The sequence below is a fragment of the Vitis vinifera genome, chromosome 13, assembly GCF_030704535.1.
Source record: "Vitis vinifera cultivar Pinot Noir 40024 chromosome 13, ASM3070453v1".
Classification (NCBI taxonomy): domain Eukaryota; kingdom Viridiplantae; phylum Streptophyta; class Magnoliopsida; order Vitales; family Vitaceae; genus Vitis; species Vitis vinifera.
Genome location: NC_081817.1, coordinates 20,176,418 through 20,191,322, shown reverse-complemented (window position 1 = coordinate 20,191,322; position 14,905 = coordinate 20,176,418). Strand labels below are relative to the sequence as shown.

Genomic DNA, 14,905 nt, shown 5'->3' with positions numbered 1-14,905 from the left:
AATACGAATTATTCTTTCTTTCAAATGGCTACTTGTATTAAAAATTAAATGTAATTCCTCCTAAACAATAAAATATGTTGACACGATTTCAATGAATATACAGTACATAAAGATATGACCAATTAGTACGAATTATTCTTTCTTTTAAATAGCTACTTATACTAAAATATAAGTAAACATAATTCCTCCTAGATAATAAAATATGTTGACACAAGGAGGAATATATTTACTAATTATATCATTTGCAATAGCCTCAATCTCGTGACGTTCTTCGAACCAACCATAGACTTTATTGAGATAGGTTAACCAAGGGAGCTTCCACTCTCATAACTCGTATATGAAAATTTCATCTTGTACAACTCAAATAGAAACCCATAAATACCAGTTGAAACCAAAATGTAATAAATAAATAAAAACATATTTCAATGGATCCAATTAGTATTTTTCTGATCTCGGATAAACAAACAAATTTTTCTTCATTTTGTTTTTTTTTCCATTAATCTTTGTAAGTAAATTATATTTTAATTTAACAAAGCACTAAACTTTACTTTAATTTTCATGCAGGATCAACTAGCTTATCATAATAAAATTTATCAATATAGCTGAGCAGAGATTTGATGTAATAATACCATACAAAATTCAAGTAAAATTAAATTAATCAAATAGGACACTACGGTCATATTTGGATACATATTCTATTTTTTATTTTTAAAATTAAAATTTTGATATAAAATATGACAACCCTTTGTATAAAAAATAAAAATTTATCCTATAATCTTAAAACTACTTTTCAATATTAAAAAAAAATGAGGACGTGTCCTAAAATTTTAAACAAATTTAAAAATATTTTTAAATACCAAGATATCCACTTTTTTCTTTTTTAATAAAAATTCCTATATTTGATATAAAACTCTATTTTAAAAAATGAAAAATAAAAAATGTATCCAAACATAAGCAAAATTGTTAGATTTCATTGTGAGATTTCTTAGATTCTACAATTCATAGTGAAATGAAGACGAGAGATAACTGACTGAATTATGAAAAAAAAAATTAACATTGATGAGATTCAAAAATGCTAGTTAATGAAAGAGTTTCTCCGCCAGGATGACTAAGAAAAATGCTGAAAAATGTGTCATGCCCAAAGCAATGTTACAATGAAGAATAGAATGAGAGCTAACCCGAAACAAAATCCGACAATCGCCATGAAAGCCTGGATGCAGAGGAAATGTAACTAGAGACATGTAAGGAATCATTAAGCAAGTGAGAACAATATCAAAATCTCATGTACGACTTACTTACCTTTCCCTGAGATTCAAACTTGAATTTTACTGTAAACCATGACAATCCTCTATCTACAATAGGTGCAAGTGCAAGGGCCCTGCATGAGAAGCACCTCTACAAAAATCACAGAAAACCCAAAGGAAAAAAAAAAAAAAAGAGTAAATAAATAGAAACTAGTCTATCAGAAACCAGGAGGCTGCAACAAATAATCTCCAAATGTCAGATTTAATATTTATTTACAAATGCCACTAAAAGGCCTTTTCATCAGAGAAATCTAGAATAAAAAAGGATAAGGAGCCATTTGGATTACAGAGGTCAAAGATTGGGTTGGATGGGAGCAAGTTTAACCTCCTCAGTGAAAATGAAAATGCAAGGCCCATCATCAACGCTAGGTTCAAAAATTGACACCATTTCTTGAAGACTTTCTTTTTTCATTCTTCAATTGTCATTTTGATTCAAAGAAGCAGCAGCATGATAGACTAAACAATCATCATAAACCCAGTTGCAAGTTATAAGGATAAGAAAGAAAATGAACAGAAAACATATATGAGAGAACTGATAGGCCAAAAAAATCATTGTTGAAGGAATCGAGCATAAATCTCTGAACAAAATTTAGCTGAAATTCACTGATTTTGGGTTATTTTGTGATAAGAGCATTGCAATATCCCAATAAACTGTTACGCTAACTAAAGATTTAAAACAGAATTTAGCTGCTTACCCTCCAGCTCTGACAAGTTTAGTGACCTGGCTGCCTGCCCACACCATAGCCATGATTTTGACAAATCTGCCAATTGGATTCCATGTCAAGATATTTTGAAAAACTTGTGCAAAAAGAAACTTTTTGGAATAAGTTTTTACCTTTCAACTGCCGCCAAATAACCCATCCTTCCTGGTGCTGGAGCAATATAAAACCTAGAAGCAGCATAGTGAATTCAGAGTTATACTGGTTATTTGAAATCTACTCTGAACACCTATGATAGAGACTGCAGGATGTGGTAAAACACTAAGGCATATTTCAAACTACATTATAAGGTATTTGATTAGAAAATTAAATAAATAAATAAATAAATAAAATAACATAACATAAAATACAAAAAAGAAAAAAAAAATTAACAAACTGAATTTGTCCATATGCAACAATATGCAATTGTTAGCCATGAATCCCAGTTATGTCGGTTTCCAGTATTAATAATTAAGCATGATGTTTATGAACTAGACCAGCATTCTAATAACTCTAGATTGAAGGGCATGGATGTCACATTTGTATTCCATCATGTGCAACTAACATCACATTGAAATAATATCCACTAAAGCAAGTTAAGACCCAGTATATCAGATTAAATTTTTTCTACCATGAACATAAGCTTGATAAAAATGAAGATGGAAATGCAATACTTCTTTATATGACATAATGAAGGGAACCAAATACAAGGACTCCCCATTCCAGATGCAGAAAGCCAAGTTACAACCTTTGCCAAATAAAGAGATCCACCATAAGTTCATTTTTAGACATGCTATAGTTGAATATGCCATCAGTAAGTGATCAAAAGCCAATTCAGATGGGAATAACAGCCACAATGTTGGGAAGGTCAATAACAAAAGCATTGACTTGAATGTTGGCAGTGTCATTTACACTGGCCATAAGAACCAGAGGTAATGCATACAGTTGGTAAGGTGGGGAGGAGGAGATGAGAAATTGAAAAGTCTTGAATTTATTTGTTTCATGCAATTCCGTTTTCCAATACTCTATACGATAATATACATTGTACAGCACAAGAATAGGGTTGTTTTAAAATTTTGAACAAATAAAAATTTCATATCAATATCTAATATTTAATAAAAAAGAATGAAACAAGAGTAAGTACATTCTCTTCTCCTTAACATGGTATTAAAGCAGTCTCCAAACTCTTAACTCCTAGTTGCATACTTGATTTGCACTGGAAGTTGCAGTTTGCTCATTTTGTTATTCAAGTAAGTTACTTCAATCTATCATAGTTTAAATGACTTGGGACGGTAGTTGTCATGGGCACGAATTTTCCCACAAATTTTTCGCATTCACACAGCGCTTAGAAGCCCTCTAAGCCAACATACTCAAACCCACATGAGATTGCAATCAAGAAAAACCTCACAAAGACACACAAGGCTATGGAGCTCAATCCCTAACTTGTATTTTATTTCTTCTCTAAATAACAATACCAGACATAGCTTAACAAGACTTCCACAATCTCTTTGGTGAGTTCATGCTCTCTCTCAAGCTATGTATATTCTCTATGATCTCCAGATTGCACGATAATTCAAAGGGCACTCCAGTCCTCCTTTTATAGGTGTGACACCAACCACTCCCTATTTGATAAGGAGCAACGAATCCTAGTTCTACTCAAACTACAATTAAAATAAGAATCTAAACTCCTATTCAAACTCAAATTACAATAACAATTTGAATTCAACTCTGAACTTTCAAATGTCTTCGGCCCATTCCTCTTTCATTTGAAACTCCTTGTATCAGGCCACATATCAGCCCTTCAATTCCCTGGTTTGTGGTGCAATATATCTTCCTTAAGCTTGTCCCAATGCCAAGACATCTTTGTTGTGTTCTGCCTGAAGTCTACCCACTCTTGTGCCTTGAGTCAGTCCATTCATGCATTTGAATCAGCTGATGCATCCGATCAGCTTGCTATAGCGTCTCTAGGCAGCCTACTACATGTGTCTCTATGCAACTAGTGTGCATGCCAAGCCCTCTCTTAGCCTACAGATCTAGCAATTTTCCTTGGTGCCAATCTTTCCTTTGGCTGTAGCCCCTTGTTGTTCCTTGAGCGTGTCAGTCATGCTCATATGTGTTCCCGCATCTGGATCACGTCCATGCTGAGGCAACCTGCCCAAGTTTGCTCTGCCTAGCTGTTGTTATGGCATCATGCCATGCCCAAGCCCTCTTCTTGGTGCAGCAACGAGTCATGGCATTGCACCCATGACTCCTCATCTCTATGCACAAGGCATTGTGCCCTTGTGCCACGCCACCTCATTGCACAAGGCATTTCCCCCTCATGCTACCGTTGGGAAGGGAAGACTGCATAGCACCCCATGTCGTTGCAACCTTGAGTTGCACACCATCACATGTCATGGAGCCCATATATGGTTGCTAGCAAGGCTTGCCCATGTGCCTTGCTCATGTTTGAGGACTTGCACCAAAGCCCCTAAGTGTGGCCATGCCCATGCCACCTCGTCTCCCTTGAGTCACCCCCACCCTCACCCCCCTTAAAAGAGCATTTTAAGCCCTTTTAATTAATTCAAGAAAATCTAGAAAATTTTGCTTCCACTTGGAGTCTCCCTTTTGAAGGTTCCTATAAATCTTTTATCTCTAAGCGAATTAACCAAGTCACTTAATTGTTTTGCAACATTCCTTCCCTTCCCATAGTGTATTTCAAGATCTCTTAATGAACAAGACAATTGGTGGAGGGCATGAAGTAAGTGGAATTTATCACCATATTGGCCCACCTTTTACTCCAATTGCTCTACGTACTTCCATTTCTTCTATGTAGTGGCACACCTTTCACTACGCATCTTTAGCATATGGGACTTCTAGTTATATTGGACTCCAAGTTAAAGCACCAAGTTTGTGAGTCAAGCAAATAGCATCACCATAGTGTTGTTCTAGTCCTTTTTGTTCTATAATCAATAAGAGGAGTACTAGTCCTTTTCATCTTGTTCATTTAGACATTTACAGTTTATGTAGTGTTGTTCCTAATGTTGAACTAAACTTTTTTATTGCTATTTTATTAATTAGATCAATGAAAATGGTATGAGCATAAAGAGGCTGAATAATAGGTACTAATCTCTTAAAAAAAACTATCTTGTAGAAACATCATCAGGTGACTATGCACAAGTAAATGGTCTGACAAGGCGTGAGAAAAACATTCATTTTTGTGCAACAACCAAGTATTTGCATCTTAATCAACCAAAGAATAAATGGCTGAAGACAATAAATGACTGAACAAAAAGAAAATCATAAGTTTTAGGCCAGACACTTTTTTCATCAATTATATACAACAACAATAAATCAAATAGTCCTAAATTTCAAAAGAATAATGCTCAGCAGCTATGCATACTCACAAGTCACAAATACCTCATCCTTGACTAATTTACATGAATGAATTATTTACTTACCATACCAAGAGAAACGTTGTAAGATAGTATGCAGTATTCAGGAGTCCATAGGATAATATTCCAGAAATTCCATATCTCTTCAGTTTCTTTAGAAGACTGAAAGGTTAAGCAAGAATGAGCTCTCAATGTAAGTAGACATGCATTTCAGCATACAAAGGGCAAAAGGATTGAGGTATCACTTCTTACAGATTGTTTGCATGAAATTCAGTAGTAGAAGAGAAATTAAAATGATTGGGACAAGATCACTCATCCAAACAATAGTTTATTTACAGAGAAAAGGTCTAAAGCATAATCATGCAGTAGACAAAATGAATCTTTTGTGTCATGTTCCAATAATGTTAACAAACTACATTAAATTCATAAGGTTACATAGAAAAAGAAAGAAAAGACATTGTTGCAATAGTTTGGTTGTTACACTGCTAGCACCCAGACTACGACCAAATCCTTGCATTGAAATTGAATTTCAAACTCCCAATGTGAAAAAGGAAGATACAAAAAAGAAAAGAAAAACAGGAGGAAAAAAAAAAAAACAGAGGGAAAGAAAAGAAACATGGGATTTCCATGTATAATACATACATATTATATCTATAGATAAATGCATGTATGTGCATATGTCATAGAGGCTGGTCAGACACATTTCAAGAAGTTTCACAACTTGCTTTGGAATGACAAACACGTGGATCAATAAATGGCTTGTCTCCATTATTGAGAAATTGCAGGTAAATTTCATCCACTACAGGCATGGGGTGGCTGGACAAAGTTATGCCATTTGGTGGGATGTAGTGGACTTAAGACAGAAAATTCTCAATCATTCTTCTGTCCCTTGTGCAGTGTTGAAGCTGACAATATTATTGAGCATACAAGGAATGTGATGTAAAACATCATTGAGGACCATGAGCTGCGAAGGCAGGGAGAAATTAAGTTATGATTAAGTTTTGGTGAGGGATTTTCAGATGCAGATCATATGGCAAATTAACTTCAGAGAATTGCATGTTTTTATTCATTTCCATACACATTGAATAATCATATTTAAAATCCCTCATTCACTTGTTTCGCTTCCATTAGTGCTCCTTCCACATGCCTATTAGCAGCATAGACCTCATGATAGTTTGGTAAAGGTAAGACAATAAAATTGAAAAATACAGCTAAAGCCTAAAATATTGGCTCATAAAGAGAGAAACCATCCAAGTTCTATCTTAAATGACTCTACAAGTTCTAAACAGGGAGACAAGGACTTCAACCTGGTCCATCAATGCATATAAATGGGTAATCATTCCAACAACCATTACGTTAGAAGTACACTAAAAGAAAATTATTAAACAATGTTGTTTCCAAAAATTCCATGTTAAAGAATAGAAGAACATACTGCTATAAATGAAATTCATTCAAAACAGTTCAAACAGTAAAGTTAAGAATTGTGACTGCATATTTTTTTTTAAAAGAAACAAGAATTGTGACTGCATATCACCACACTTGTTTTATTTATAATCCACACAATGTATTCTTCCCTAGCATGTTATCCCATTAAGTAACCTCCAGATAAAATTCCCTTTCTGACTCTGTCAATCAGCCAAAAAATTTGATGTAAAATGTAAAATACATGGGTACACAAAAACAACTATATAAACTGCCATCCCATCATTAATAAATCATTTGTCTATAACATAGACTAATAGCACTGTAAGGCAAGTAGGAAGTACTCTTTTGATGTGTGCAGTTCTCCTTCACCATTTTCGCCCTTTGCACTGGAGTCTATAAAAATATGTATAAGTAGATTTTTAGAAATATCAAGTTTATCAAATGTAAAATATGGTATCACAGAAAGCTACACCATTTTTCTAGTTATCATTTGAAAGATATTGATACCTTCATGGTTGGCAGAGTAGTCATGACCATTTGACATGCCAGAAGCCTAACCTACAACAAAGGCAATGTTGAAAAAGCAATATTCAAAATTCAATGAAAAAAACAGAAGACAAACAAATGAACAAATAGCAAATCATCACACTCAATTGTTTTCCAAAAATGAAAAACCAAATGAAAGGAACAAGGAATATATTGAGAAAAAAACCTATGATCAATGGATATGCAGTTGCATTCTAGCACATATATAGGATCAAACAAGTAACTAATCTAGACATAGCTGCAGCAAATTTGTGTATCTCTGAATGCGTGTCTGCTTTTTGTGGGGGGATATTTATTATGACATGTTCTTAGTGCAGACAAACCATCTGCATTTACTTGAGGATTAGGTAAACATACTTTCCATTTAAAATGAGGCCTTGAACATCAAGCCCCGGTGAGTTTTCAAATAAGGAAAACATAATAGCTTTACAATGAGTCCCATAGCAAGAAGGCATGCAATTCCATTCATCAGCATACCAGAATATAGAATAGTGTGGACATGTGGACACATGCCAGAATTAGCATTGGACACACTAACATGCCAGTCATACATAGAAAGACTTTCCAAAGATATTAAAGTAAAACACTGGTAGTAAGCAAATTAGACCCAGAAAAACATGCAAGTATAGGCCAAGATCAAATCTTAATTTTAATTTCCAGAAAAAAAATAAAAAATTATATCAACCAATAGAAATGGTATCATCAGCAATTAACACCAAAACACACCAACATATCGGAATGCATATCACGTGTACCAATCTCCAATCAGCATTACACCTGTACAAGTTAGCCTGTAGCAGGTCATAATAGGTTCAGACTATAAAACCTTCCAAATCTTCCTTTGCAGGGCTTAGAAACTATTTTCTAAGTAATTTGCAATTTTAAAAGCCTGTGACAAAATTTTGGATGAAGAGCTTAAACTATATACTCACAAACCCACTCCAAAATTTCCTTAAGGTAATACACATTTTTTGAAGTCCTTTCCAATGTCTTCTCTTATTTGAGTTAGAAAAGCCAATGTTTTTATGAATTGACTACTACGGCTGTTGAGGTTTGAGGTGTATAACTAATTTCTTAATATATCATAATTTACATCAGTCATTAGAAATTAAGGTTCCATCCTTTTACACTAAGAAAATCCTGAGAGCAATTAAAAAATACCTTCTTTAATATTATTAAATTTAAGTTTCCTTTAGGTCTTTGAGTCTAATAGAAATTAGTATAAAAGGAATTTTAATTTTCTTACACTAAGAAAATAAAAATAATAGGCAAAATAATTTTCAAATTTTGGAACTTTATAGGTAATGCTTATTAAAATAAAGCAACAAAGTTTGTCATTTGCCAATGAATGAACCAATTGTGGAAAACTATGCAAAAAATTTTATTAGCATGGAATTTTTTTTTTCTGCCAATATATAGAATTCAATTTCAAACCTGCCCCTCCCAACCCACCACTTGCTACTTGAGGCAAGCTTAGAGGCAGAAAACTATTTACAATTCTACGTATGGATAAAAATTATTTCTTAGATTTTATGCCAATTCCATATTTATAGGTATCAATTTATTATTCTACTGTTGTCAGAAGCTTCAATTTTGGGCGTCCTCATGGCTATGCCACCCTTAAATGAGAACAACTTTGGTCTTCTGTTTTTCTTTTTGAGCTCTTCAAATTTTTGCAAGTTACTTCTATCCAGGTTCTAGGAAACACCCATTTTTTTAAATCTCCAATAATTTAGGGTTCTGTGGCTGAGGGAATAGACTTATTTTTGGTTGAAGCACATAAAATTCTTGGCTATTTTTTTATTTTTTATTTTGCCATCAGGTCCTTTTAGGTTGATTTTTCTACTTATTTTTCACCCACCAATTAACATTGCCCTAACTCTGTTATCTATCCGAACAAATGTTTATGAACTAGCAAATCATACTAAAATTTCTTACTAGTTGACATGTGCATCATCTCAGCATGTCATTCCAACACCAAACTACAACCATAATCTCACTAACATCCTAACTGCCTCAATGAGTATGGATTACAGAAATGCAATTAAAATATACTTCCCTATTTAATTTCATAATTTTTATAATAATATTTCAGCAATATTTCCACATAGTAGCTTATGTGAGAAATCCCCATTTCCGTATAAAATCGAAAAACCCTATAGCTTGCGCATGTAAATAGAAAAAAAAAAAAAAAAGACAGATTTTGCAGAATTGGGAGAGCAGACTCACACCAGCATGGCCATTGATTGAGCAGAAACGCAGATGACGATGATGGTGGTGGAATTGGGAGAAATTGTTGAGTTTGTGGAATGTGGGAACCCTAGGAATGCTGGGATTGAAACCCTGGATTGAAACAAGAGGATTGTGAGAGAGAATTGGAAATTGAAGAATCAAACACAAAAAATAAATCCAAGAAATAAAAAAGAAGCGTAAAAATGAAATAGAGAAGAGTGTGTATGACGCACCTGATGATGTGAAAGCAGCTTCAGCTGGTGAAGGCAAACTTTCGACGGGAGAGACATGAGCATACCGGCCTCCGACAACAATCCCTCCAAAATATTCTTTCTATACCATTTATTATTATTATTATTATTATTATTATTATTTTCAGGTTATTTGAAGTGCAATGTCTAGCTATACCATTTATTATTATTATTATTATTTTATTGCTATTATTATTTTCAGGTTATTGAAGTGTAATGTCCACCATACCTTATATGCCATCCATGATGAAGGCCTTAGAACTCTCCATGGAGCCTAAATCTCGGGATGCTAATCACCCTATAATAACCAGCATAGAGTATATTCAAAGTATCATTAATGACAAATTTCGAACTTAGGACCATATGTCATTTACTGAGACCACACTTCTTAATGTTCATCCTTAGCGACACACTCATATGTACCAAATCATCCGATAACCTGTTTTTCCTATTTTCTCATTTTTACAAAAAAAAAGAAAAAATAAGAATAACTTCTATTTTTAAAATTTTAATTTTTTTTATAAGTAAATTTTTGTTCTCATTAGGACCTGTGGAACCTCCCACAAGTCCTCCCGAATCATTTACCACTTGAGTCATGCCTTAATGGCTTGTTTTTTTAAAAAATAATAACAACTTTTATATAAAAAAAAATACTTATAAAAAATATATACATGTCATTAAAAGTTTAAAGAAATTTAAATTTGATAATAATTTTTTAAATAATTTAATGTGTTAATTGTTCTTAAAAACCGTAAATAACCTAAAAAAGAACAGTATGTTTGTAAATTGACCAAATTGTTATATGGTTTTAAATAGTCACCTTAACAATGTTACAAGTGAGTTGATTAATTTATGGTAGAGAAGAATTACAATAGAATTCAATTAGTTATCGCATTTGAAGTCTTTGATTATTTGTTGAATAATATTTGCAGCCAATTAGCTAGGGTTGGCTAACCCAAGCCAAACCTAGTTACCAATATGTCCAACCTATGCTAAACTCGATTCAAAGTAAGGTTGGTAGTTACTAAACTCATTAACAACTAAAGTTTCTATGGATTCCCACGAGTTTTCATGGATTATCAAATAAACCACATATAATGGAATCTCCTAATATATAAAAGACATATTTCAAATTATAAATTAAACCATATTATAAAATAAAATTTTAAAAGCTAAGTATATATCAAAGTCATAAATTATATTACTATTCACTAATTTTAATGGTAACATGAAACACAAGTGTGAATATTTAAAAATATTTTAGTAATTAAACAAAAATGATAGACTTATAGTGTAATGTAATAAAACTAGCAAAAGTTATAGTTATTTCATTATCCCTTTTATAAATTTCATATTTTAAATAAACTAATAAATAATATAATAGTAATGAATTTGCTTAGTCTTCATCATGTAGAACCAATTTGAAGAATTTTTTTTTAACAGGACTGATTAATGACTTAATTAAGGGTAGGTTACAGCTAAAATATTTAGTAGGACTGATTAGTGACTTAATTAAGGGTAAACTACAGCTAAAATTTTCCTAGTAGTCTTCCACTATGGCAAATTGTGGGAACTAGTAGTGGCCTGTCCAACCTATAGAGGAAACAAATAGGTGAGTGAGTTATTGAATATGTGGCTGAGAGTGACCAACCATTGAGGCTCACATGAAGTTGTAGTGGCTGAAAGGAAGGGATAAGAGACCAAAAACATGCTCAGAGAGATTCTTGTTAGGATCAAATTGGGGGCATAGATATATCTCTTTGGTAAGAGTTCCCATAATTTAGGTATTAATGAAATAGGTATAAAATAATTATATATCTTGATATGATCATGTTGTTAATGATGATCTAATGAGTTGAAATATTATGTTTTCAACTGTGTATATCTAATAAATACATCAAGTGCTTAAACTTTAATATAGAAATGGTCCACAATGGCTTGTATGACTCATCGTCTTATAAACATATTATTTAGATTAGGCTAAAGTGGTCAAAGTAAGAAGAAAAATTGATACTTGATTTGAAGTATGAAGAATTCTTCTTAGACTTTGTGTGTAGTGTTGTTAGCTTATTGTTGTGTTAAAGTCTATTTTGATGTATTTTGGAAAGAATGACCAACTAGAACCACAATAAGATGTTGCAAAACTTATTTAAACAAGGGCTTGTGAGCAAGATTTTTTTTTTTCCCTTTCATGTACAAATAGTATGATGAATGAAAATTTGATTCTCGATTGTAATTAGTGTTTTCTTTAAGTTTTAAATCATGCAATGAATACTTAAAATTAGCTTACGATGTCAAAGAATGTAAGTAAACAAGGTTTTACATGTTGGATATATAATAAATTCAAAACCTTTACCTTCCACATTGAATGATTACATTTTTTCTTTAAGTGCCCTTTAATCATTCTCATTTTGTTTAATCATTTTCTATAATGTCTCGAGCATAGTAGATTTCTATAAATTTACATGAGCATTCCTTAACTCTTCTTGAGTGATCCTAAACTTAGCATTGAAACAATCATAATTTAGGCGAAGATGCTTATACGTCTTCATAATCATCCTTGGTTGCTAGCCATTTTTCCTTAATTACTTTAGGATGTTTAGTGAAGATGATTACAAATATTAACTAGTTCACTCAAACATTTTTGTATGAGTGTAGAACAATTTTGCATTCTTTCCACATCACTTATGCATCTTCGTTCCAAGAAATAAGATATAGAACTCTTATGTTTTGCCTACACCACTTGGTTCTCCAACCCATTGTGCTTATGCATCCTTTTTATATCACATATGCGACTTGCTTCTCATTAAGATATTTCACTTACATGTTCTTGTATATGCATAATTTAGGAAAAAATATTTAAAAATAGAAAAATAGATTTTAATACATATATTTGGAACAATTAAACTCAAACTATGCAAGTGACCTTGTCTACTATGTAGGTGACTTTGTTTACTACATAGGCAAAGTATATGACAGTGATAGTCAAGGAAGCTATGTGGTTGCATGGTTTAGTGGAGAATTTAAGAGTAAAGCAAGATCACATTGTGATTTATTATGATAATGGGAGTGCCCTAAATTTATTTAAGAATAAAATTCATCACTCATTGGTAAGGCATATTGATGTCTAATTTCATTTTATTTAAGAGATTCTAGAAGAAAGTCATACCTTATTTTAGAAAATTACTGATGTTAATGAGGTAGGTCATATTTAAATGTGATCCATGTTGAAAGGATCAATGTACCTTTAGGTGTGTAGTAGCAAAATCTTTAAAGATTGTTTGGTTAGCTTCATTTAAATTACTTAGTTAAATATTACATAGTCAATTATATGTTTGACTTTTTGAACTAGAACATTTAGATTTTGGTTGTTGTAGTTGTTATAATTACTATTTAGGTTTTTAAAAAGGTATAAATTTATAATTTTAGTTGGTTTTATTAGTTTCATTTAAAATTCCCAAGAAACTTCAGTGAAGGAAAACAGAGCAAGAGAGTTTTTGAGAATTGCTTATAATTCTTGTATATTATTTTGATATCTTTAGTGCATTCATCTTATCATTACCATAGATGAAGGCATATTGTCAAACCATATAAATTGTTTATCTCTTTGTCTATATTGAGCTGCCAAGATCAGTTCCTTGTAATCCAATGGCTTATTTTGATTCCACGATGCTACAATGTATTGAATTAAGCATAGGGATTAACAATTCCAATCATAAACAATAAGAGATCCTCCCCAACAGCATAAAAAACTTGAGAGACCCGAGGCTCGCATCTCAGAATATGCTCTTGAACTAACACTAAAGATGCCTAGATTCACCACCACCCTTTCCACCCCAATGTTGTTAGAAGTAGAATCTAATCAAATGAAGAGTTCCTGATAGTTGCGAGTTCTTATGATTTTTTTCCATCATTTTCTGACTTTTTTTTCATCCATTACGTACGTCCTTCTGAGTGGAGTTCTCCTTTCATGGTATCAGAAAATCATACTCAATGAATTCGTTATAACCAGACCATAACCAGAACCTCCATGGCGTGTTTTTCCTGTGTTTTTTCTGAAAATATAGCTACATTTATACATATTTTTAAGAATATTAAAGGCATTATCAAAGGAAGAAACCGAGAAAACTGATTGTATAGAAATCTATAATTGTGCTTACTTTCAGTCCTAGTCACAAAGTTTCAACCAGATAAATCATGTCGAGAGATGCCCAGCAAGTGGTGGTGGTCCAGGATGCATCCAGAGATGTTAGTTCAAGAGCAATCCTTAGGATTCTCCATGACTTAACACTTAAGCCTGGAGATGACCTTACACTCCTCGGAGTTCTTCACCAGGTTAATAATCCTTGTACGCTTTCTTTCATGGGAGGTAGGAAAATACGTAAAAATTCATGCCTTTTTTTTCTTTTGAGTACAGAAGAAAAATCCAAGAAGAAAGAAATATTAAACATAGCACCAGGAAAATGATATATACCAAAAGGGAAATTGTGCAGGTTTATAGATTGATGAATGATGTGTCAGATTTCCCAATACAACTATTTTATTCTAAGGTATACTTTGATAATAGAGACAACTATTTTATGATCAAATGAAAAAATGAGGTATAACAATTAACCCAAGACAAATCCTTAAGTGATACTTTAGTTTTTTATGAAATAAATGTTCTTTTTATATTAGTATAAAAGATTATTTTTTCTTAGTTTCATTTAGGGAAAATTTTGATTTTTTAAAGTTTTAAAGTTGGTTAATGTAAAATTTGTTTTTTATCTTTTAGATTTTCTTTTCCATATTTACAAAAATAGATAATTAAATAAACTTAGATAAAAATAGAATTTTCATGTTCACTTGTTTGCCTTATGAATTTATTTTACTATTAAAATAGGTGCTTCTTATTATTTAATTTTAAAAGTGAAGATGCATGTTTTAATAAATTCTAAGAGAGGACAATGTTTAAAATAAAAAATTGAAATATCGTGGAAATTAATATTTTATTTTAAATACAGACAATTTCCATGTAATTTTGTTTGTATATTATCACTACAAATCAACGATGACTCCAAATAGCCATTGGCCTT

At 32.2% G+C, this 14,905-nt stretch overlaps 1 protein-coding gene across 1 annotated transcript; it reads right to left on the bottom strand.

The window, feature by feature from the left end:
• Positions 1 to 1,031: 1,031 nt before the first annotated feature.
• On the bottom strand, positions 1,032 to 9,934 carry LOC100249912 (uncharacterized). The gene is made up of 9 exons (XM_010647171.3): positions 9,813 to 9,934; positions 9,577 to 9,690; positions 7,309 to 7,354; positions 7,143 to 7,194; positions 5,443 to 5,538; positions 2,140 to 2,193; positions 2,000 to 2,065; positions 1,300 to 1,378; positions 1,032 to 1,210 (listed from the first exon to the last, which is right to left on the bottom strand). Exons 1-9 carry the CDS (start codon positions 9,873 to 9,875, stop codon positions 1,133 to 1,135), a joined length of 648 nt encoding a protein of 215 aa, XP_010645473.1. The 5' UTR covers positions 9,876 to 9,934; the 3' UTR covers positions 1,032 to 1,132.
• Between the last annotated feature and the right edge of the window lie 4,971 nt (positions 9,935 to 14,905).